Source organism: Pollachius pollachius (assembly GCF_949987615.1).
Source record: "Pollachius pollachius genome assembly, chromosome: 2".
Lineage (NCBI taxonomy): Eukaryota > Metazoa > Chordata > Actinopteri > Gadiformes > Gadidae > Pollachius > Pollachius pollachius.
Window position 1 is genome coordinate 48822202 of NC_136935.1, and position 26194 is coordinate 48848395.

The 26194-nt window shown below is 51.8% G+C and overlaps 1 protein-coding gene across 3 annotated transcripts in view; it reads left to right on the forward strand.

The window, feature by feature from the left end:
• The window catches only part of rptor (regulatory associated protein of MTOR, complex 1), a 151651-nt gene that overhangs the window by 111153 nt on the left and 14304 nt on the right, over positions 1–26194 (forward strand). The window contains exons 23-30 of one of the 3 annotated variants that reach the window (XM_079730641.1): positions 3534–3637; positions 4818–5004; positions 6223–6324; positions 9441–9546; positions 14399–14513; positions 14624–14748; positions 17131–17253; positions 22071–22118. In XM_079730641.1, coding sequence (XP_079586767.1) covers positions 3534–3637; positions 4818–5004; positions 6223–6324; positions 9441–9546; positions 14399–14513; positions 14624–14748; positions 17131–17253; positions 22071–22118 — 910 coding nt within the window. The remainder of the gene's footprint in view (positions 1–3533; positions 3638–4817; positions 5005–6222; positions 6325–9440; positions 9547–14398; positions 14514–14623; positions 14749–17130; positions 17254–22070; positions 22119–26194) is intronic. The other 2 variants (XM_079730642.1, XM_079730643.1) reach the window with 2 other exon arrangements.

Consider the following 26194-nt stretch of genomic DNA (forward strand, 5'->3'; position numbering starts at 1 on the left):
GGTGTGATGTATGACAGTGCAGTCGCGGTAGACCGCCCTTCCGGCCCGCCGGAAACCGCTCTACAGTGGGCGGCGGAGTCGTCCCCCCGATGCATCACCGGGGCGCCATCTGTGGCGCCGCTGCCGCCGGCCATCGGGTCCCTCCGGAGCGGCCCAGAGAACCAGCGGCCTCCTCCCACCGCAGCGGTCGTCTTCCTCCGCCGCGAAGCGCCCGGGGCGTCTTCCTCCACCGCGGAGCGCCCGGGGCGTCTCTGTGGGAGCGTGAAGGTCCACAGGTTCCCGTCTCACATGGAGCCCTCGCAACGCTCCGGCGATGTGACGGGAATGTTGTTGCGCCTGTTGTTGTCGTTTTTCTTCTTGTTCGTTGACATTTACTTCTTTGTCAGTCGGCTACTAGCGAGAGATGGAGTGTTTTTCATACATTTTTTAACCTGTTGTGTTATCCGCCGTACCCTCCTTGCCACTTAGTCGTTGTTAAGTACACACAGGAAGGGGTAACGCGGCGTAACGCTGTTCAGTGTGCAGCAGGCATTGCTGTTTTATGCTGGGTTCTTTCCACTTGAAATTAAGTGTAAATATTACCATATCTGCAGATGAACGCACTGCAGATGAATGCATTTCAGTCATCCTTTCAAACGTGTTATTACGCCTTAGCGATCCCACGGGCATCCAGCCGACCGAAAACGCTTGATGTGAGCGAGGCGTGTAACGAACACGTAGGGCTGACTAAACAGAAACGAGAGACCGTTAAATTTGCCTGGTTATTTATCGCATGCTGATGCGTGGCCTGATTCCTCTGAACATGGGTGAGTGCAGAGCATCCAGAGCTTAATGCGCCGACCGCTTCTGCCTGGCCGGCCTTGACACTGTTCCGGAGAGTGTACAGAGAACGAGATTCATGGGTTGCATGACTGGCAGTGCTGTCAGCCGGGCAGTAAGTCAGGGACGCGGCCCTAAGTCACCCAGACGCATGCGGAACCAGACAGCTCCACATTCCTCTGTTTACCTGTGTTTATCGTTCTCCCGCTCGTCAAAACACATCAAAGCATCAAAACACCCACCCACATGTCTCGGTCTCCCAGCCCGAGTTAATATTCAGGGGTAGACTCGGTTTCTTCTTTTGGACGTGGTTATAAATCTTAACGTAACACAATTAACACTTTTGCCTTGTGGATCCGAGACACGACTCTTAAAAGGAACTCAGCCACTGTGTCAAAACAAACCCAAATGGGAAATCCGCACATAAATTAGTATTCATTTTTATGTTTACACGTGTCTGATTAGTATTGAACCGCCGGTGTTTGAACGCCCGTCCGGCAGAGCTAATGGCTCTTTGTTTTTTACTTGACTGAACCGCTGACACCTTTCTGAATTATTGAAGTCTGCCGTCTCCTGCTACCCCGGTTATTATCCTTGCTTGGCCGCCGTCGGACTCATTTGCAGTAATGCCAGCACACTTTGATAAACAGATTTACATTTGGGTGAGTTATAGTGCAGGGCCCAGATTTAGCATAATTAAAACACAGTCACAAGCGGTAGAAAGCGGTTTGGAGGCGCACAATTTGGGCCTCTGCCGGTGTATGTTAGTGGGGCTATTTTTCACTGGTTCCATTAGTCTCCTCTTTAACGGCTGTGATCCGCTGTTAGCCAAGCCGTCCATGTCTCACTTCTCCATTTCCCTGAGTCGTCGAAATCTCTGCAATGGTCCAAAGCAGAAACATATCACCATCACCACCGCCTTCTTGTCAGTCTCTCTCTCTCTCTCTCTCTCTCTCTCTCTCTCTCTCTCTCTCTCTCTCTCTCTCTCTCTCTCTCTCTCTCTCTCTCTCGTTCTCGCTCTCTCGCTTGCTCTCTCGCTTGCTCTCTCTCTCTACCTGTCTCTCTGTCCCCCCCCCCCCCCCCCCATCTTCCTCCCATATGCCTATATAACTCCCTGACCAATCCCCTCTCCCCATTTCGAACCTCCTTCCAGGCTGATCAGTGTTCATCAGCAATGCTGCTCAGCACTTTCCACGAGCAGCAGCGGAACATTCTAGATGGCTCGTCAATAATTAAACCAGCGCAGAGGAACCTAAAGCAAATGGACAGCGACTGTATGTTCCCAGCTGATTTTTCGCCCTCGCTTACGGTGGGACGTGGGACTCGTCTCCACCCCTTCTGGGCGGGGGGGTTAAGCTTACAGCAGACACCCAAGGCTTCCGAGTCTACTAAGTTGGGAGTGTGAGGACTCTGGGGTTGATGAGTTTGTTTGTTGCTTCTGCTGCTGAAATCGGATGAATAATCCATGACCATGATGCATTACGCCCGCACGCCTTTTCCGACCGCCCTGGCTCAAGCTCAAATCTCTATTCAAAGTAAAGCTATCGAAAGTCTTCCATGCTCATCAACGGCGGTTATTTCATGTTTCACGTCGTATAATTACAGCATGCCTCACCGCTGTGCTTTGAAACTGAACCACGTATGAGTTGAGGCTCCAGGGTTTCTCCTCAGACAACGCACCTGTCCATAGATGAGTTTCTGATGGGCACCAGGCCTCCCTTCCTTTCCCTCCCCCTCCCTCATCTGACGTTTTTCTCTAGATTTGGGGACAACTTACTGTCACTAGCCTCCTCTTAGACCTATTCACCCGTCGCCCATCTCTGCCGCACCCCGTAGAAAGCTCTGTGTACGGTGGAAACACACATTTTGGTACCGCACATGTCCTCGATTTCATTATGTGCCCGGTGAGTTTGTTAGATGGCACAGACAGTCGGTGTGCGCAGACACTCACACACAGACACACACACACACACACACACACACACACACACACACACACACACACACACACACACACACACACACACACACACACACACACACACACACACACACACACACACACACACACAGAGCGGATGATTTGGTCATTAGCATAGAAATCCAATCAAAGACAAATCTCGGCGAGTAGAATATGTTTACTGGTGTTAACCGGATTTACAATGCCTGCCGGTTCCCGATCCACGGCTGGCTTTGGTAAACAACAACTCCGCTATTCATCAGCCAGTGCTTTGCCTCTCCTCCTGATTAGCTTTACCCCCCACCCCCCCCTTGGGAGACCCTATTAGACGGCTCTCTGCGGAGGCAATATCACCCGTTTCAGTCAATAAGCAGAGAAGTTACGGGGAAATGAAGTCAAACTTTGGGAAAGACGCACGGGTGACAGCCGGCTGCTGTCACGCGGGTATCCCGGATTTGCGGTTTCTTCCCCCCCCCCCCCCCCCCCCCCCCCGCTTTTTCGGTTCATCTCCTCGACGACTCCCAGTCGGTGTGCCTCTGTCGGAGTCTTCATTTCAATTCCACTCCCTAGTTCTCTAACCACCCCCCCCGCCGTCTGCTTCACTTCCCCGCACTCCTCTCTTCATCTCTTCCACCCTTTGCAAATCAATCTCTGCTGTTTGCCCAATTTCTCCTCGTGATTGTTTGTCGAGTTGCCGCTGAGTCCAAGCCATTCGTTTTGCTTCCCCTCCCTCCCTCCCTCCCTCCCCCCCCAGGCTACGGTGAACGCCCGGCCTCAGAGGATCCTAGACTCAGGCTCGTTAACGCAATCAGCTCCAGCCAGCCCCACCAGTAAGGGTACTCACATCCACCAGGCCGGGTGAGAGACACACACGCGGACACACGCACGCACAAACACACACAAACACTCACACATGAACACACACACAAACACACAGACACAGACACACATAGACACACACACACACACAGATCGATGTACTAAAAAATACATGGCCAACACAATACACCCCAAAGCGTATGTATTATGTAGTCCCTTTTTGTGTGCCCTTCTGTTAGCGTGAGTTAGTGGATGCACATGCACACACGAACACACACACTTGTTTTTTGCTATTGAATTTCAGCTCGTAGCTTCATCAATATTCTCTTTTTATGCTATTGTTATTGGACGGTTTTTCGTACACAGAATTGTGTATTATTATTATTTTTTCCAAATGAGTGCGAACAACGACAACTGAGGGATTTACTGCATGGTTAAAATCCTTTCCTTTGATTTGCAGAACTTCCCACCACTTACGGTCATGAAAAGTGCATGCCGGATGGTGTCAAAAGCCTGTTAAGATTGTGTGATTGTTTAGCCCCTTTCACATGTACAGCCTGTGCCGGTCATTTAACATCAAAGGGGAGATGCTTGAATAGGAGCAGGTATCGAAATGCTGGCAAATCTGTTCCGCCAATTTCACAGCATAAGACGTTGAAACAATACCGTTAAAATTCTGGCACGCCTTTAGAAACAAAACAATACCCTAACATTAACGGCACAAGCGTGCGTAGGACGTCCTGGCGTCGGTCTGTGAGCCAAACGCAAAGTACTCAAGACATTTATTACGCTCCAGCTTTGCAGTGTACACACTGTTCTTATTATACAGCCATGGTCAACACATTATCAAAACCTTTACAACGTCAAGGTTATCGTACACAATCCGGGCAGATCTGCGGTTCAGGATAGTGAGGTTTAATCCAAGGATTCGTAAAATCAGCAAATCGGACGGATGTTGATTTCGAACTGCATTGATTCCAGCGCAAAAAGAACACATATTTTCCGGGAAATGACAACAGAGGACTTTAACAGTGTTTCCAGTGCCGTGTGAATAGCAGACTTCTGCTAAAAAAAAGGTGGAAGGTGTGTCTTGTGTGTGAGCGCAGAAACAGCCACTTTCACCAGTGAACTAAACACGGCGATGTGACGTCATTCTTGTGTGTGGGGGAGGGGCTTATGACGGGATGCTAAGTGCTGATTGGCTGCCCCCTCCCTGTAGCTGCAGTGGCTCCCCTCCCATGCCCAGCCCCACCAGCTGCAGCCTGACCAACGAGGTCCCCAAGCCCCCGACCAGGGAGCCCTCCGCCGCTGCCCGGCCCCCCTACACCCCCACCCTGGGGGGCCAGGCCCCGCACTCGCACCAGTTCCCCCGCACACGCAAGATGTTTGATAAGGGGCCTGAACAGGTACGCCCAGACCGCCTGTCTGCCTGCCTGCCTGTCTGTCTGTGTGTCTGTCTCTGTGTGTCTGTCTGTCTGTCTGCCTGCCTGCCTTCCTGCCTGCCTGTCTGTCTGTCTGTCTGTCTGTCTGTCTGTCTGTCTGTCTGTCTGTCTGTCTACTCTGTCTGTCTGCCTGCCTGCCTGCCTGCCTGCCTGCCTGCCTGTCTGTCTGTCTGTCTGTCTGTCTGTCTGTCTGTCTGTCTGCCTGCCTGTCTGCCTGTCTGTCTGTCTGTCTGTCTGTCTGTCTGTCTGTCTGTCTGTCTGTCTGTCTGTCTGCATCCTTCAGGGTTGTGTGTGTGTGAGAATGTGAGAACTTGACTGTGTGCATGTGTGTGTGCGTGTGTGTGTGTGTGTGTGGGGGGTGCTTGACTATGTGCGTGTGTGTGTGTGTGTGGGGGGGGGGTGCTTGACTGTGTGTGTGTGTGAGTGAAAGGGGGGGGGGGCATGGGTAAACAGGTGCGTGTGTGAGAGGGTGAGTGTGCTGCCATGTGTGCATGGGTGTGTGTGTGTGACATGCGAGTGAGTGTGCATGTACCAGGAGAGAGAGAGAGCATGAGTGTGTGCATGTGAGCCCAGATGTGTGTCTGTGTGAAAGTGTCCTGCCGCTTGTGTGTGTGTGTGTGTGTGTGTGTGTGTGTGTGTGTGTGTGTGCGTAAGAACATGTGTGTGAGGGTACACGTACCAGGTGTAGCCAAAGTGATCATGTGGGCTCTACGCCCAGAGACGTAAATGAGTCACTGTCTAATAAAGGAGAAATCAATGGTCCACCTTTATTGCCTCAAAGCCTCCTGTTATATTCCCTGCTCCGTCCCCTTAACTCTTACTACTCAAGTTTGGCCGCATGGATGGAATACTGCTTATTTTTGCCAATTATCCTTAAAAAGTTTTTACCCCCCAAAATAATATATTTTTCATAGTCTCTATGATGGTCATTATAGATTCCATTTATATCAGCAGGGGGTTGGTCAGTGAAAACATTGACCAGCTCAACACTCGTAAGGTACTGCAGAAGAACTTTTAATCTTTCTTTACTGTTTGTGTGTCTGTGTGTGTGTGTGTGTGTGTGTGTGTGCATGCGCGCCTGCGTCACTGTGTGTACGTTTGTGTCTCTGTGCGTGTGTATGTGTGTATTTCTTTCTGTGTGTGTGTGTGTGTGTGTGTGTGTGTGTGTGTGTGTGTGTGTAGGCTGATGACGGGGATGATGCCGGCCACAAGCACTACATCACCGCTCTCCAAACAGGCCTGTGTGACTGGAGCGCAAAATACTTCGCCCAGCCGGTCATGAAGGTAAAGCCCTGCCTTCCTTCCTCTTCCCTTATCTCTCTGACTGACTGTCTGACTGACTGTGCTCTGGCTGGTTCGTTTATGTTTTGTAACACACACGGTTCGTGGGGGAATTTAACAACATGACGTAACAAGACCCAATCACGTTGTGTGTTCCATCATTCAGATCAAGCACTGTTTCCATGACGATACAACAGTTATTTCAATGTTTCCCTACAAGTCGAGTAATCTTGTTGACGGGAGAAAAGGGAATTCGATCGCCCTGTGTTGAAAGAGGTGAATTGCTCAAAAAGCCATGACGGTACGATGTTGAGGTGGGGTCGACTTCGACCGCACGGGAGCGATGATAACCATCAGAAAAACACACGGGTAGACAAAGAGGATGGCAGCAAGCTCCTCTTTTTTTTTTTTTAACCAGAAACGCTGAGTTGCTGAAAAAATGTTGAGTGGTCCCATAAAAGTGCATCAGAGGAGCATGCGTGAGAAACACACCTCAGCGCCGAGGCACAGGTTAGCCTCGCAGCGTCAGCAGCAGCGGGGAGAGCCTGCATGTCCACGTCCACACACCGGAGACGCCCCTGATTGATCGACCACTCCGGGGTGTTTGAAAAGGAGATTGGGAGTGTTTTCACTCTGTTCTTTGATAGTCGTCTCGATTCATCGCATTCCTTGTCGAACGCACACAAGGGATCTACAAAGTGCTGGGAAGGTGAATGTGTGGAACTGATACCCGATTTGATTACCAAGTAACGGAAGGTTGCTAGTTTGATCCCCGGCTCCCCGTAACCGAGTGTCGAGGTGTCCCTGAGTAGGACACCTCACCCTGACTGCTCCTGATGAGCTGGCAGTCGCCCTGCATGGTCGACTCTGCCGTCGGTGTGAATGTGTGTATGAACCGTCCTAAGTCTGCTAAATGCCCTCAACTTAAAATGCAAATAATATATTCAGTAGTGTATCCAGTATGCATTCACAAGTGGATGAACCGTGTACGTACAAGTCCACCTTTGTGTGGATGTTTTTGTTGTACTCAGAAGAACATGTGTTGTGATACTATTCCTCTGTGTGGGCCTGTGTCAGATCAGGGATATGCATGTGTTAGACACTTGCATACACACACTTTAATGGCTGTGTGTGCCAGTGTCAGTGAAGACAGGGCTATCCGTTGAGTTGAGGTGTGTGTGTGTGTGTGTTTGTGTGCTTGTTTGCTTGTTGATGTAGATCAACAAGCACTGAAATGTAGCCCCCTATTTCTCAGGGCCCCGTTATAATTGATCATAGAGGCTGACAGGGGGGGCAGGACCCCAGCCTCGAGGCCAGCGGCGGCAGCTTCCTCCGGCCCTCAGACGAGCCCGGTCGACCCGATCGAACTCTTCCGTCTGCTGAATAAATTCATTCAGGAGTCGGCTCGCCGTGGGCTATTGAAACAACATAATATAACTGGAGGGGTGGCGCGCTCGGCTGGCGTCTCCGCGGAGTTTGAACGCTCTCCATGTCTCCCTGTGAGATCAAAGCTGCCGATTAGCTTCATTGCCTGGAAGAAACATCTCAAGTCCCGGCTCGTCGATCCGGAGGAATTGAACGTCATTCCGACAATATCTTGCGGAATGTTTTTGCAGATGCTTTTTGCATTCTGCTACTTTTTTTTTTTTCATGTCAAATAAATGCCCTTCATAATAAATGTTTTATAAAGCAAACAAAATTCTACTTTTGAAAACATTTTGAAAGGGTAGCACTCTTGCGAGGGAGAAGGAAAAATAAACCACGGTCAAGGATTCAAGAAGCCAAGAGACTGCTTCAGGTAGTGTGTGATCATCCCATGGTGAATGGCTCACAAACTCGCTCCCTACAAACACCCTGATTCCCCCATCAGTATCTCACTGGAAGCCGATGGAAGTCTTTATGAACAGACATGTGAAACTCTCCCTCTCTCTCTACCTCTCCACCCCTCTCTCTCTCTCTCTCTCTCGCTCGCACTCTACCTCTCTACCCCTCTCTCTCTCTCTCTCTCTCTCTCTCTCTCTCTCTACCTCTCTTTCCCTCTCTACCTCTCGCCCCCTCCTCCTCCTCCAACATGCCGGTGCATCATTTATTCATTCACATTTATTTAAGCTCTGAAACTTTCGGCGTATATTTTCACAGCTCGAATTTCAGAGCTGAGAATTGAGCTATGCTTCATCACCGTTCGCTCCCTACGTTATCCCGAGAACACTCCTCCGTCAGTGTGTATCACAGTCGGATGCAAACAAACAGGGCTGCTCGTGTGATTCACCAGGGGTTGCTCCACTATTGATAAACACTCACTACCAACTAAGAAGGGTTTTTTCGCCCTTTAGCAAGGGAGCAAGGGGGGAGTCAGAGTGAGAGTGATGAGGTTTAAATAAATAAAAGGATAGTCGACGAAGACTGAGAGATACGGATGACTGTTCAGAAAAAGGCGAGTCGTATAAATTGCCGGGGTTTTCTGCAGGAAGAGTGAAAGTTAATATATGGGGTTTGGTGATTTGACAGTTCTGTGACACAGCAGGAGGTGTGAATGGTATGTCAAAGTGCAGAGTTGGGGATATTCAAGCTTTCCCTCTCGAATTATCGCTGGAATTTTTATCAGTTTTTCGGAGACTTTCAAATTCTGCCAACCAACCTGTTAAAGTCAGCAGTTATTGGACCTCTGTGAAGAAAAACACAATAAAGAGTGCATCTTTACTCCCATTAGGAAAACAATATTGTGGGAGCTGCTGTAAAAGTACTTGACTCGACAAGAACAACATGTTTACACACAGTTCATACAGATCCACACCCTCAGCTTGATCCATTCAGATAGAGGTTCAGAACAGTTAATACTTTAATATCTGTTCTGAAGCTCTTCTTTGGATTTATTCGGAGGGGGGTCGGCTTCGCGGGGGGCCCTTATGAAGTAAAAACGGAAGGGTCACCGTCGCGTTGTCATGACTCCATCAAAGACTCTAGAGAGGATGTGATTGTACTCCATGTGGTTGCTTTGATGTTCATTGATCTCTGCCTCTGTTCCCCTCTCTCGCTCTCTCTCTCTCTATTGCTCTTGGCCTCTCACCCCTCCCTCGCCCCCACCTCTCCTCATGTCCGTCTGCCTCGCCCGCCCCCAGGTCCCGGAGGAGCACGACCTGGAGAGCCAGGTGCGGATGGAGCGGCAGTGGAGGTTCCTGAGGAACGCCCGCGTGAGGAGGCAGAGCCACCGCATCACACACCGAGGTCACACACACACACATACACACACACACACACACACACACACACACACACACACACACACACACACACACACACACACACACACACACAGACACAGAGACACAAGAACCATGCACACACACACCAAGACACAGACGCACAAGAACCATGCACACACACACCCAGACACAGACGCACACAACCACAAAACATGCACACACAACCACGCAAAAACACGCACACACACAGATACACACAGATTCAAACGTGCCACACAGACACTCAAACCGAGGTCCTGCACGCATGTAGACAAGCACATGCACACACAACGCAAAAACCTACACACACACACACACACACACCCTCGACTGAGGTCCCGCACACATGCAGACACACACATGAACACACAACCACACACAAGCAGATAGACACGTACGCACACACGCAGACTCAAACACACACGCACTCACACGCACGCATAACCACGCACACACAACCACACCAATATAGGAGATGAAATTATTGCCACCAAGGAGCTCAATTGATTTTCCATTAGGACTTTAAAACCACGGGAGCTTTATGAGGTGATCAACGCGTTCTTTGTTTTTGTGGGTGTAATCTAATCTACAGGGAGGAATATGGCAAAACAAAGAAACAAGTTTAACATAATACAGAAAAACAGCAGGGGACTCGTAAGCATTGTGGGAGCGCTGGGGAGAATGGATGTGTGTACGTAATTGAGAGGGTGAATGGTCGGTGTTGGCTCCAGACAAATACAGAGACTTTGACGCCAGCATTCAGATTACATATTCATGTGTTGGTAGGAGAGAGAGCGTCTGACCGTGTGTGAAGATGATAGGACCGCAACTCTCCCCCCTATAAAACCCTCCCTCCCTCCCTCCCTCCCTCCCTCCCTCCCTCCCCTCCCCCTTTACTCCCTCCCTCCCTCCCTCCTTCACTCCCTCCCTCCCTCCCTCCCTCCCCCTTTACTCCCTCCCTCCCCCCCTCCTTCACTCCCTCCCTCCCTCCCTCCCTCCCCCCTTTACTCCCTCCCTCCCTCCCCCCCCTCCCTCCCTCTCCCCTTTACTCCCTCCCTCCCTCCCGCCGCTCCTCCTTCACTCCCTCCCTCCCTCCCTCCCTCCCCCCTTCACTCCCTCCCTCCCTCCTTCACTCCCTCCCTCCTTCCCCTCCTCCCTCCCTCCCTCCCTCCCTCCCCTCTTCACTCCCTCCCTCCTCCCTCCCTACCTCCCTCCCCCCTTCACTCCCTCCCTCCGCTCCTCCCTCCCTACCTCCTTCCCTCCTTTACTCCCTCCCTCCCTCATTTACTCCCTCGCTCCCTCCCTCCCTCCCTCCCCCCCTTCACTCCCTCCCTCCTCCTTCCCTACCTCCCTCCCCCCTTCACTCCCTCCCTCCCTCCGCTCCTCCCTCCCTCCTCCCTCCCTACCTCCTTCACTCCCTCCCTCCCTCCCTCCCTCCCTCCCCCCTTCACTCCCTCCCTCCCTCCGCTCCTCCCTCCCTCCTCCCTCCCTATCTCCTTCCCTCCTTCACTCCCTCCCTACCCCCTTTTCTCCCTCCCTCCCCCCCTCCTTCACTCCCTCCCTCCCTCCCTCCCCCCTTTACTCCCTCCCTCCCTCCCTCCCTCCCCCCTTTACTCCCTCCCTCCCTCCCTCCCCCCCTCCTTCACTCCCTCCCTCCCTCCCTCCCCCCTTTACTCCCTCCCTCCCTCCCTCCCCCCCTCGTTCACTCCCTCCCTCCCTCCCTCTCCCCTTTACTCCCTCCCTCCCTCCCTCCCTCCGCTCCTCCTTCACTCCCTCCCTCCCCCCTTCACTCCCTCCCTCCCTCCTTCACTCCCTCCCTCCTTCCCCTCCTCCCTCCCTCCCTCCCTCCCTCCCCCCTTCACTCCCTCCCTCCCTCCGCTCCTCCCTCCCTCCTCCCTCCCTACCTCCTTCCCTCCCTCCCTCCCGCCCTCCCTCTCCCCTTCACTCCCTCCCTCCCTCCCTCCCTCCCTCCCCCCTTCACTCCCTCCCTCCCCCCTCCCTCCCCCCCTCTCCCCCTCCCTCCCTCACGTGCATCAAAGCGGCCCCGTGCCGGCGGGCTCCCAGACAGAGCAACTGAGGAGGGATCTTCCTGAAACAGAATCGCTAACCTCCCTGCGTCACTGGCATCCCCTCCCAGCGCACACGCACGCGCACAAAAGAGAACCCCTGCACACACACCGCCCCGTTGACGTCAGAGCGGAGGACCACTGGCGTACATGTGCCTTACCGACCCCCCCCCCCAATCCTCCTCCCCTTCCTCCCCCTCCTCCTTCCCCTTCCTCCTCCTCTCCTCCTCCCTCCTCCCTTTCTCCCCTCCTCCTCCCCCCTCTTCCTCCTCCTCCTCCTCCTCCTCCTGCTCCGCTGCCTCTCTTCTGGTACACTTACGGCTCCCAATGACTTCATTACTCAAATCTTTACCAGTTCAGCGCCAGCGAGCGGAGGGAAAGCAGCACTGCTGCCCTAATTCCCCCGGTCTCCCCCGGGAGAGCCACACGTCGGGGGGGGGACTGACGAAAGGGCGGGCTGCTGTGTGTGTGTGTGTGTGTGTGTGTGTGTGTGTGTGTGTGTGTACTTGCGTGTTTGTGCGCTGGTGCACGTGTGTGTGGGTGGGTGCACATGTGTATGTTTATGCTGAGGCGCTTTTGCTGGTGATGCGCGCGTGTGTGTGTGTGTGTGTGTGTGTGTGTGTGTGTGTGTGTTGCCCCCAGGGCGCTGATGGTGACGGGTGGTACAGCAGTAGGCAGGCCGTAAGGTGAGAGAGGCGTAGGTGTAGTGGAGGGGCCAGAGCCCTCCTCATCTTATCTATGTGCAAATAAGCCCCGAGCATTACCGGGGGAACCGGGAGTGGGAAACACCACGTGACATCATGCATCTTATCCCCAGTCAGACGCACGCACTGTGTCACCCACAAGCGGGCCGTACTAGAGCAGAGGGGAGACGGTTCTACGGGTGATGCGGCTGTACGTTCGAAGACGCAGTCCTACGGGAAGCGCGGCCACGGGCTTTGACGTGGCGTCGACGCAGAAGCATTACAAGCGGGATATAATGTGTGGATATATAATAAAAGGATTTGTATGTTTATTAATAATTCATCCGACTCCCGCCCGCCAACACAACTAGTTTCGCAACTGCCTGGTTCTGGACTGTTGCCAGGCAACACGTAGAAATTTGCCTGCACACTAGCGTGCTACTTGGTGGAGTAGGTCAACACGTTCTACACCGCAGGCCAGCTACTTTGTATAATACACGTTTTCATCCGTTTGTTTCCATCTATTGTGCGACCTGTGGTGTACGAGTCTGTCGAGAGCTGCTCTGCTGGCATGTGTGAATCCGAGGACTCATCTGATGATCTTTAGTACGGGCTAATAAACCCTTATCAGGATCACCTGTACAGTGGGGCGATACACATACGGTTACACGTGCACAGTGCCGTTACTGTCTGTCAGCCCTTTCCATACCTCTGGTCCTATCAAATTACTCGGTCGGAACTAACTGTTGTGAAAACTGAAAAATGGTAGCCGATAATTGAAGCGATTTAAACTGTACCATCCTGGGAATCCTAACAAATCCAACTTCTGAACCACCCCTGCTCCTGTTCTTTTATTAAAAACGTGTGGATATATTATCCATTGCCCTTATCACAGACACAGCCGCAGAGCTCCCTTCTACACTTGCCCTAGCAATACGCTGAGCCACCTAATGCTAATCGTTTGTTAGCATGCGGCTGACATTTAGCGTCCTCGTTCGGCTGACATTAACGAGGTGCGCCGCGTCACTGCGTGCCAACGCCCTCTTCTGGGGCCTTCTGTCTGACCACATAAGGCGTCGCGTTAATTGAAATGAATATTTAAAACGGAATGGGACTTGAGAAAGTGAACTTTGTGCCCCCCGGCACGTTCCGTTGGGCGTGCCGGTGTTGCAGGCCTGCCGTTAACGGATGTACTTCTGTGGAACTTTCCTGTTGTATTTTATACAACAGTTGATTGGATCAAAGTTTTGGATCCAAACAACGTTTTCAGAACTATCCTTGTCCACACGATTTAAAATGGTGTAGTGTGCGGCCAGTATGCGAGGCCAGTAGGGGCTGCTGTCACTTCTCTGCTCAATTATACAGAAATCCACAGAAGTAAACCGCGAGTCTGCGTACAACGGCTTCCTACTCCGGTGTGTCGTCATAGATTTTCAAAAAGCGTTTTTAAAAGGCTCCGTTGTTGACACAAGGCAAAGAACGCAGCGCAGCGTGGCGTCAACATGATGCCGAGGAAATGCCCTCGTTACCCAGTGCAATGCGGCCCACTTTGCACATTGCATTAACATGCACCCCGGACACCAGCGAAACTCAAATGTTCTGCTGCGCCACTCCGTTCAACAACCTCGTTGTTCTTATTCACTTTCCACCTGGGCATCGCTCATTAGCAAAGTGCACATGGCTGATTCAAAATAAACAGCATCATACTTTGGCTTCATGAATCCCCGCCCTGTTTGAATCCTAAATTTTAAAGCCGCTAACTATGTATGTTGTCAAACATTATAACCAGTAATACCTATTGAAATTCAGTTCATTTTCCCCCAGCGCTGTGTACATTGTAAATATCAGTCGGCCTCATCATTCACAGGCGATGACTGCTTACATCGGCCATCTTTGTTCCTAAAGCGTCATCTGATAGATTATAACAGCTGTTTCACTATAATCAGGCTGAATAATGTAAAACACACACACTAATGGCAATGTATTACATAAAACACACAGCTGCTCCAGAACATTAAAAACAACAAGAGGCCCTGTTGCATTGTGGGGGTTGTAGTCCAACTCCGCTTCCATCCTTTTCCCACAGGCATCTCTCGTCTCGACGACCAGATCTTCATCAACCGCAACCCGGGGGTCCCTTCGGTGGTCAAGTTCCACCCCTACAACGCCTGCATCGCCGTGGCCGATAAGGACAGCATCTGGTCAGCCTGAGACAGCCCCCCCCCCCCCCCCCCCGCATCGCCCTGTCCGTCTGTCTGTCCGCCCGTCTGGAGGCTAACCCCGGCTCTCTGTCTGTCCCCTGTCCGTCTAGCTTCTGGGACTGGGAGAAGGGCGAGCGGCTAGACTACTTCTACAACGGCAACCCGCGCTACACGCGCATCACGGCCATGGAGTACCTGAACGGGCACGACTGCTCCCTGCTGCTCACTGCTACAGGTGGGGCGCGCGCACGTACACGCAAACACCTGCTCTCACACACACACACAACCCTGCTCAGATACATACATGTACGCACCTGCTCAAGCACACGCTCACGCACGCCTGCGCAACCACCTGCTCACGCACACACCTGCACACACACACACGCACAAACCTGCTCACACACGTACATGCACACACCTGCTCACACACACACGTTCACACCTGCAGGCCCATGCCTGCGCACACACGTACACGCAAATACCTGCGCACACACTGACATGCAATCCTACTCACACACGTCCATGCACCCACCTAGGTTGCTTTTGACAACGTGACGGTGTCCAGTTGTATCGCAACAGTTTACTAGGTTGCTAGTTCGATCCCCAGCTCGTCCTAGCTGAGTGTTGATGTGTCCCTGAGCAAGACACTTAACCCTAACTGCTCCTGACGAGCTGGCTGTCGCCTTGCATGGTTGACTCTGCCGTCAGTGTGTCAATGTGTGTATTAACCGATGTAAGTCGCTTTGGATAAAAGCGTCTGCTAAATGCCCTAATTGTAACAGTTTAGTTCTGGATACCAACTTTCTCCCAAAGACTTGTAGATATCAAACAGGGAAACCACCCCAAAAAACGAACGTTTCCAAAACTTGGATGTTTTAAAGAATGACACCCACTTAGCATAATCCCCGTAATTCACAAATGCAATTCTCTACACTATTTTAAGTATGGAATATAAAATGGTGAAACCCCATTTATAATTGAAACCTCTCAATGCATATGCTAGGTTTGGGAAAGGACAGAGCATTAACTCGTCTTTCCCGGCGGTATGAGGTCGAGGATCAAATCGGTCAGTTTCTTTACCCAACTGTCCGATTTTTCAGTTTTTCTCACTTTTCCGAGTAGTTTCTCCATTCCATGGCCATTATGAAAGGACCTTTTGGAATGAATGTCACCGTCGTATTAGCGAGTCACACTGCGTCTGTCCTGCCGTCTGTCCCCCAGTCTGCTCCCTGTGTGGCAGATCAGGCAGCCCCTCCGCACAGCGCACACGACAGCTGAAACTAACGAGGCTAATAGGTGTTTAATAGGTTACCCCCCCCCCCCCCCACGACCATGAAAGTCCAGCCAGAGAGTTGTAACTTCTGAGAGGATATCTATAAAGATTCCAATGTCTACATGTTCTTTAGAAGTATTAGTACATTGCTCTTTTAAAGGGTGTTCTTGGTTTAATAAGCTATTATATTATCTTATCAGTGGCGCAAAATAGTGTTAAAAGAAAGATAATATCCTGTATCGCAATTACTTTGTTCGTTCCTTCGTTTATTTGAGGTCAATAATCACCTCACTTTCGGGCGCTCAACCATGACATTAATTTAACCTACACACACGTAACGAGTCACGAGTTACACCAGACCCGATGCTGACACACGCACACCGAAACCTGCAGGTACTCCTCACCAGCGGCTCCATTTATCAGCCAGTGCAAACAAGCATTACAGACATGCACGCAACATTAGTTTGTCTACACAACATGCATGAATTATTAACCAATTACACGTTCTCTCACGTGACAATGGCTCAGTTTCCATCGGCCCATTGCCAGCGCAGAGTAATGAGATATATCAGGTTATACATCATGCTATTACAGATTTTAATTGGCTTTGTGCCGCAGAGTATTGAGTCAGGCTTTTCCCTGCTACCATGTAGCGAGAATGCTACTATGAAGAGACAGAAAAGATTGTTTGTGTGACCTGTACACATTTCAACGCCTATGGGTCCACATAGGGGTACATGCCTTCGTGTGATTTTACATGTGTGCATTCATGGCCGTTTGACTTGGAATGTTTCTGTGAAAAAATGATATGAAACCAAGTAAACATATATGAACTATAATCTAGTTGTACTTATCATCCCAATTTGAACCTCTGCTCTCTCTCTCCCTCATACTCGCTTGCTATCTGACTCTCTCTCTTCCCCTCTCTCTCTCTCTCTATCTCTCTCTTTTTCTTTCTCTACCTCCTGCTGTGGCTTGCTCTCTACCGCTCTCTCTACCTCTCTCTCTCTACCATTCTCTCTCTCTCTACCTCTCTCTCTCTCGCTACCTCTCTCTCTCTCTCTCTCTCTACCTCTCTCTCTCTCTCTACCTCTCTTTGTCCCTCTCTCTCTCCCTCTCTCTCTCTCTCTCCCTCTCTCTCTACCTCTCTCTCTCTCTACCTCTCTTTGTCCCTCTCTCTCTCTCTCTCTCTCTCCCTCTCTCTCTACCTCTCTTTGTCCCTCTCTCTCTCTCTCTCTCTCTCTCTCTCTCTCTCTACCTCTCTTTGTCCCTCTCTCTCTCCCTCTCTCTGTCCCCCTCCCTCTCCCTCTCTCCCTCTCCCCCCCCCCCCCCCCCCCCCTCCAGACGACGGCGCGCTGCGGATCTGGAAGAACTTTGCGGACCAGAGGAACCCGGAGATGGTGACGGCGTGGCAGGGCCTGTCTGACATGCTGCCCACCACCCGAGGCCAGACCTCCAGCACACACAGTAAGGACCCCCTTTCTATATCTACTCCGCCCGTCTCCCCCCCCTCCACGGTGGTCCTGTTCCTCCGGCCGCTTGGTGGTCTGCCGTCACGCATTGTTCCCAGATTGGGCCAGATTTCCCGCCCAATCTTGCAACCCTGTTTTCTGGGAAATTTGGCCCAATCTGGCAACCCTGGCTGTAGCATCTCTCTGCGGCATGCTCCAGACAGGGTTGCCAGATTGGGCGGGAAGTCTGGCCCGATATGGCAACAAGGGCGTCCCGTCCGGTTCTACGCCTGGTTCTGTAACGTTTGTCTGCAGGCAGTGAACCAGCGGGACACCGGGGGTTATAGACGCCCTGCTCGGTGCACACACTGAGACGGCGTCAGACCGGGGGGAGGAAGTATTATCATATAGAACAGCGGTGTGCTCCGGGCTGCTGGCGCCCACTCACATCTCGTTTGTCACTCAGCCGCTGCCGCACACTGCCGTCAACTTTCTCCCTTTTCTACTAGGATCTCTCTCTGTCTGTCTGTCTGTCTGTCTGTCTGTCTGTCTGTCTGTCTCAGTCTCTCTTTCCATCGCTCTCTCTCTCTCTCTTTCCATCGCTCTCTCTCTCTCTCTTTCCATCGCTCTCTCTCTTTCTCTTTCTATCTTTCTCCGTCTCGCTTTCCGTCTCTCTCTCTCTGTGTCTCTCTCTCTGTGTGTCTCTCTCTCTCTCTCTCTCTCTGTCTCTCTCTGTGTGTGTCTCTCTCTCTCTCTGTCTCTGTGTGTGTGTGTGTGTGTCTCTGTCTCACTCTCTCTCTCTGTCTCTCTCTCTCTGTCTCACTCTCTCTCTCTCTCTCTCTGTCTCTCTCTCTCTCTCTGTCTCACTCTCTGTCTCTCTCTCTCTGTCTCACTCTCTCTCTCTCTCTCTCTCTCTCTCTCTCTCTCTCTCTCTCTCTCTCTCCCCCCCCCCCCCCTCTGCTTCTAGGTCACTGAGTTGTGTGATATGTGACAGTAGTCTGAGCGTTGTTTCAGCGGCTTGTCATTACTGTCCGGGGTCAATTCATCTGAAAAGCCACATCACAGGGAGGCAGACGCAGCATTATTAATACCTACTGACCACGTGTTGTCTCTGTGTTGGAGAATGTTAAGTTGGACGCGCTCAGCACAACTTTGCCAATTAGTATCAAACACACACTGACACACGCACCGCACACACACACTGACACAAACAGTGACGCACACACACTGAGACACATACACTGACACACACAAACTGACACACACGCGCACACACTGACACACACTCACTGACACACACATATGCACAGATACACACTCACACACACACGCTGAGACACACACACACACGCTGAGACACACACACACTGACATAGACACACACACACATACACACACACTGAGACACATACACTGAGACACACACAAACTGACACAGACGCGCACACACTGACACACACTCACTGACACACATACACACACACACACACACGCACGCTGAGACACACACACGCTGAGACACACACACACACACACACTGACACACACTCACTGACACACACACACTGCCCGTGGGTGGACAGGGCTCCACCGTGACGCTCGGGCGGTCCTCATGTCGACTGACACACATTAGGCCAATTGGAGGGAATGAGCTCTTAACTGGGGGGAGTGGCGTTGTGTGGACAGGGCAGGTGTCTGGCTGTGCAGGGGTTGGAACAAGCCACTGTTTTTCGTGTGTGTGTCACGATTGTTACCGGGCCAGTTCTCCAGAAAGACCTGCGGGGAGGTGACACACTTAACAAGCACGGCTGTCTGAGCCGTAGCACTCTCACTCTGACACCCAGAGAGAGAGAGACACGCACAGCACGGCCCTTCCCTCTGTCGCCGTCCCTCCCTCTCTCTCTCTCTCTCTCTCTCTCTCTCTCATCTGTCTCTCTCTCTCTCCTCTGTCTCTCTCTCTCTCTCTCTTTCGCTTGTTCTCTCTCTCTCTCCTCTGTCTCTCTCTCTGTCTCTCTCTCTCTCTCTCTCTCTCTCTCTCTCATCTGTCTCTCTCTCTCTCTCCTCTGTCTCTCTCTCTCTCTCTCTCTCTCTCTCTCTCTCTCTCTCGCCTGTTCTCTCTCTTTCGCCTGTTCTCTCTCTCTCTCGCCTGTTCTCTCGCTCGGCCCGGTTTTAAACACAGCTGGAGGTTTGGACAGCTAATGAAGTCTAGAGTGCCTGCCAGCCCCCGATCCGGCCAGGCTGGCAGCTCAGTAGGTCGGCACCACAGTAGGCAGAACTTGTGTCAGAATGGGAAGAACCAGAGTCTTGAGTATGATCTCACCGTATCGATGGAACAGTGTGTTACCACAGGGTGTTTAGACGTTTAACAATGTCCTCATCGGCATTGGGTGGGCTGTGTCTTTGTCATTACGATTACATTTACATTTAAGGCATAAAGCAGAGGCTTAAATAAAAGTACTTTTGTTAGAAGAAAGAGAAACATCAATATATCGCTGTCATACAGTCGGTCCAATTGTTAGTGCCAAGCACTAACAATTGCTAGGTTAACTCATTCCCTGTATGCATCAAGATAGCTAGGATAAGATGCTACGCAATGTTAAGTACTATTTTTAAGTGCCAGGATGTACAAACACGCAATAAGTTTGTACATTAAGTGCCAGGACGTACAACATTTACATTGTCATACGACAACTCACCCTGTAGGGTGGCGGTACATTGATACTACATGGTTATTCGACCGTCGTTAGTTGATACACACACCAAGCAGCGTTCTTAAACAGTCCGTAAGCACCTTGTGGAATTAAACATTAAAAAGCATAATAACAAAACGGCGTGATCGCTGAGAAAAGGGCCGCCATGATGATGGCCACGCATACGTTGTGCGTTAGGAAAATCAAGCCGGCAGTGATTTTATTTTGATTCAGGTCCCGGATCCGATTTTAAAATGACCCATCACCATGGAGACCCCAACGGTCGGCACTCATGGAACGTTCGGTGGCGAATCAGAAACCACCCTGAATACAAAACGCTGTTGGGACCTTCTTCTGTCCTGGCTACCATCAAAATAGATGATTTTTAAGTATTTTTGCTTGCTTTAGGCTGCGTGGATAAAAAAAAAAAAAGAATGGGGTCATAAGACGAAAGTAGAATCATAACATCATTCAAAATGTATTTAAAGTTGACCTTATTTTCAAGCATCCGTCACAGTTGGAATGGAGTGATAAAAACTGCTTAATTAGCTCATGAACTCATGAATTATAATATTATAATTGCTAAGCCTTATCTGGGTTCCGCTAAAAGCTTCACCTGCTTCTCTCAGTATGGAGGGGGGCGGTCCATGCTGAGATCCTCGTGCCCAATTCACACCTAGAATCAGGGAAGGAAGAAACACTTATGTCCCCTTTTAGATTGACATCCTATTTGCTACTTGTAGCCTGCTTACATAGCATGTCAGTGTTTCCCCCAGCACTGCATGGTTAAGGCCTTAACAACAATAGGGCCCCGCCTTGACTACCAATGTATAAATAAATCGGCCACCTTGACTAAGACATTTCCGGGGGAAAACACTGCGTGTAAACATTGGCCTTTCTGTGAGCGAGTCCGAGGTGCAGGACTAAATTCCCTCGGCTTTGACCACAGCAGCGTAAGCCGAAACTGTGTGACAGCGACTCGTACGGCGCGGCGAAACGACGAGCAGCAGAGACAGCATCACGGCACAGCGCACCGTGCCTCCTCTCAGAGCACTCTCTGCTGAATCAGGTCATCTATATATCAGGAGTGCTGCACGGTGGGGAGTGCTTGTTGGTACATTCGGTTGTTATGCAGCCGCTGCCAGGAATGTGTGACAAGGGCACACGCATGGAACGTAACACATAGCAAATACACACACGTAACAGGTAATGTATCACACACACGCATGACCAACACATAACACGTACGCGTCACAAACACATAATACACACACACACACGCACGCACGCACGCACGCACGCACGCACGCACGCACGCACGCACGCGCGCGCACACACACACACACACACACACACACACACACACACACACACACACACACACACACACACACACACACACACACACACCCTTCTCTCCTCCAAGTCCCCTGCCGTGTCTCCAGTGCCATGTGTCAGATCCAGCTTGTCCTCCTCATCAAGCCGTCCCGGGCCCCTGTAGTCCACCCCCCCCACCCCCCAATGTCAGTGTGATACTGCCCCCCCCCCCCCCCCACTAGAGTACTTTACCAGGGCAGCCAGCATCCCTCCACGGGCCCTGAACAGAACGGATCCTCTTCCATAAACACCCCTCCATTTTGTGTCGGATAGCCAAGGCGCTCGTTAACTTCTTTTTCGCCATTTGCGCTCCACATAAAAGGCGATCGGGACCCTCGTAACGAGTCAACGCATAAACATTAACACCCCTTCATCCAATTAGCCGCACCGTGGGGCCCCCTGGACCTCGTAGCCTCCTCCAGGCTCCGTCCCGGGGTGAAGCTCTTGATGCCTGATCCCTCTCTGATGATCGTCCGTTAGTGGGAAGGCACCATGCTGGGCCGACCGCCGCCGCCTCGCTCCCTGCCTTGCCGCTGCCTTGTGTGTGCGTTTCCCCGTGTGTGCGTTTCCCCGCGTGTGTATCCTTTGGTGTGCGTTTGTGGGCGTGCTGGCCAACATGTTAAGCCATGCTAACAGTTTACTGGCTTGGGCTGACGTGCTTTTGACCTGCCTATCCCTCTTCCTCTCTCCTCCCCCACCCACCTCCTCTCGCTGATCTCTGCCCCTCTCTCTCCTCTCCCTTCCTCCGTTTGCTTCTTAATCCCAGGTCTGGCCAGAAGGGTCTCCATCTATCTTGACCGCAGTAAACAAGGAGGTAAGTGCTGCTTTTATGTTTGCCTGTCCCTCTCTTTCTCTCTCTCCCTCTCTATCCCTCTCTCTCTTTCTATCCATCTCTCTCAATGCCCATCTCGATCTCTCGCCCTCGCTGGCTCTTCCCCTGCGTGCAGCGCGCCATACGTTACTGCCATGTGAGCCCGTTTCATTTGCTTACTGCCGGTTCATCGCGCGCCGTGGCTCCTCGTCTCTCCGTCCACTCCTCCAGTCGCCCCTCAAAGGCTCCTCTCTCAGCCTCACTGGTCCCCAACCTCTATTATCAGGTGTAGCACTGGGTTGTCATCAAGACCTTTCGCAGACCGCCTCGTATGTAAACGGTAATAATCACATAAATGCACATAAAAGTTTTACATAGTTTTTCCCAACCGCAGTGCTGTGTACGCTCCATTGTGTTTATTCAGCAAACATAAAGGAAGACAAAACATCACAATGTAAAACATCAGATGGAATGGAACAACAAGCCACAATACCAACTATTAAAGTAAATTCATCTTTCAATTTTAGCAACACAACCACCGTACCCCGGCAGTGCCCTCGGGTTCCACCAGTGGTTTGCCCACCACAGGTTGAGAACCCGTGCTCTACCACACCACAGGACACGTCAGTGAGCACCGCAAGCTCGTCTTCTACACATTTGCCTCATTGACGTCCTTGAGCAGGTCTGGTTGAACGCGTCTGCTGTCTGGCGTAGCTTCAGCTACACTAGGTACAGTGTGGCGCTCATTGAGGTTCGACGAAGTCCAGTCCAGATTCAAGAAGCGTCTTTTTTTTTCCTTTTGTTGTTGAGCAAGACATGCAGCAAAGGACCAAGGGCAGGCATCGAACCCTGGTCGCTGTGGTTAGGACTGGGCCTTAATGGTACGAGCTCTACTCGATGAGGTTAGGGCTAGGTGACCCCACCAGGGGCCCCCAAGAAGTGTCTCTGAACGTTGCTTTATCTGCAGCAGATCAGAATGATTTCCCCTGCGTATGGAAACAGAAACAGGCCCCGTCATTCCCCAATCACTGCCTCATCAGAACGTCGTCTCTGATGTAAATAGATGGGAGGCGTCCTCCCCTGGGGAGCCGATTGGCTGCCGTCCAACCAGTCAAATAACAGAAGAGGAAAAGTGCTGAGGTGGGGATCGCCATCCCTGCTGTGAAATTAGCACATCCCCAGTCTCACGAGAGACTGGTAGACCACATACTTAAGATGTGGGTGAGGTATAAATACGTAATTTTCACGAAACGCAAAGTTGAAGCGAGGAGAAAAAGGATTGTGTGTGCAGAGGGGGTTATTAAGGGATACTGTGGTTTATATGCAGAGATCAATATTAGGCATATGAGAAGGTTGAACATTGAAGTAATACAGGATAATGCCAGAGGGAATACATATAACCAAAGAAACACACAAAAATACCAAGCAGTAGAGATTGTCGATCTACAAGAAGCGCGCCCTCACACATGCAAACGTGCGCACGCACAACTGCACACTGTGGCACAGGGACCCGAGCTCATCAGTCCCGGTGCTGTGTTGGTTCAGGAGTCTCGGGGAGGGGGCTGTGTGTGGTGCCGGGGCGCCCATCGTCTCACACACTGGGGCGGGGGTAATTAGGTTGACGCAGATGTTCCAGGGAATGACTCAATCCGACTCCCTGGGTTTTTACCCCTCTCGCTAATCCTCTCCTCCTCCCCACTGGCGGCAGCTCCGTCGTTGACATCTTTCTTAGAGTCTATCTCCCCCCCCCCCCCACACACACACACACATTCACACACCATCTCCCTCTCTTCAGTGTCCTCTCTGGCTGAATGATCTGCGGAAGGGAAAGTGAAAGTAGGGCAGCTGTAGCTGGCTCGGCCTGCCGGGTGGGGACGCACTCGGTGCCCTGCTCCGAACTCCAGTTTGGTTCACTTGTCCGTCTCTCCCCTCATGGAGCTCTGGGAGGGAGGGAGGGAGGAGGGGGAGAGGGAGAGGGAGAGGGGGAGATGGGGGGAGAGGGAGGGGGGGGGGAGACTGAGAGGGAGGGAGAGAGAGAGGGGGGGAGGGAGGGAGAGAGAGAGGGGATGAGAGAGGTAGGGAGGGGGAGAGGGAGAGAGAGAGGGAGAGAGAGAGAGAGGGAGGGAGGGGGGGAGACTGAGAGGGAGGGAGAGAGAGAGGGGGGGGAGGGAGGTAGAGAGGACGGGAGAGAGGGTGAGGGAGAGAGAGAGGGGATGAGAGAGGTAGGGAGGGGGAGAGGGAGAGAGAGCAAGAGGGAGAGGGGGAGAGAGGGAGGGAGGGGGGGAGACTGAGAGGGAGGGAGAGAGAGAGGGGGGGAGGGAGGGAGAGAGGACGGGGGAGAGGGTGAGGGAGAGAGAGAGGGGATGAGAGAGGTAGGGAGGGGGAGAGGTAGAGGATGGGAGAGAAGGGGAGAGAGAGAGGGGAAGGTGAGAGGGAGGGAGGGCAAGCAAAGTGAAGATGATTATGCAAAAGAGAAGAGAAGGTGCGTGTCAGAACTTTTCGCTGGCCTCAGATGCACAACAGAGCCTTGGCAGGCAGCTCTGTGTGTTAGCCCATAATCCCTTTTAAAGAGGGTTACACCAGTTACCGGTAAATGCATTTCTTTGTAAGGGAACGACTGGTGCTTCAATATGAAGGTTAGCACCATGGCCTGAACAAAATGGATGAGATCTAAAATGATGGTCAGAGATGAGTCACAGAGACCAGCAGGTTCTGGTTGCCTGGGACTAGTCTTGGTTCAAAAGGCAGTCTGCCATCGGCGTGGGCCAAAAGGTTTCCTCCAACAGAATGCCTGACACCTGCTTTAAAGGTCAGGGTTAGTGATTATACCGGGGTGGGTCTGGTCAGAGCCAGCCCCACGGATTGCATCACCTTCCGAAAGGAGCTGAACCTTCTAAGTGAATCGTGGGGAGGTTTATGGCTGGGATCCGGTTGCTTTTCAGTGCAAACCGAGGAAAGGAACCGAGGAAAGGAGGAGGGAAAACTGAGCAGAAAAGGAGGAGGGAAAACTGGGAAAAGGCGCGTGCGTCTGTGTGTGTGTGTGTGCGCGTGCGTCAGTGTCTGTGCACATGTGCGTGCGTGTCCGCGAACGTCCGTCCGTGCACGTGCAATTCCACGAGGTACTGCAGCTGGACAGGCCCAGCGGTGAAAGCATTCCCTCCTGACAGCGGAGAGCGATAATTGATCCTCTGCACGGAATCCATTCTCCGAGCAGGAAGGAGGGGACGTGTGATTAGATAGAACTTGGAGCTGCAGTGCTAAACATTACAAGGAGGTGTGCCGCCGTCTCCATTAAAGCCCGTTGTCATGGTTACCTCAAAGGGGAACAAAGCAACTTCCTGCCCCTGAAGGGATGGCTCTTGTTTTCAGCAACGGAGCGCTGGATGTACAGTGGTGTACAGCAGAGGGACGAGGAGCTATTACTGAGGGCCGGAAGAGACAAACGGGCGCGTACAGGATGACTAATACACCCGCACCTCGCGGCCCCGATGGGCCAGGCGAGGGGCCCCTAATGGGCTCTCTGAGGCATCTCCTGGTGTTGTCCTGATATTGATTTCTGTGTGGGTTCCAGCGGACCCTCTCAGCGTCGCTGTGCGACGCCTCCGCCACTGCTCAGAGCAGGAATGTCTCGAACCCCTCTCCCCCCCTCCGCTGGGGGGGTGGGGGGGATTTGATTGGCTGATGGTGGGGATTTGATTGGCTGATGGTGGGGACATAGAAGAGTTGGTAGGGGAGAAATGTTTGAAGAATGTGAGATAAGTTTGTACTTTTATGCTTCTCTGGCTGTGCTTTTAAAGTTGAAGTGAACACATTCCCCAACGTAATTGGTTTGATGGATTTGAAAGCACAATGTCCTTTGTGGACCAACCGACACTTATACATACCAGGGTTTCATGAGTCTACCCTTAATGCGTGGATTGGGATTAAATCGGGATATAAGGGGTATCTGTGATGTCGACATGGTGACTGGGCCAGGGCTTGTATGCGCACGCCAAGTCAAAGTCAACTCTACAGCCATCTGCCGTGTCGATGCCACGTCCAATGTTATCACGAAGCGAGGCCGCTTTAGTAGCATTGAG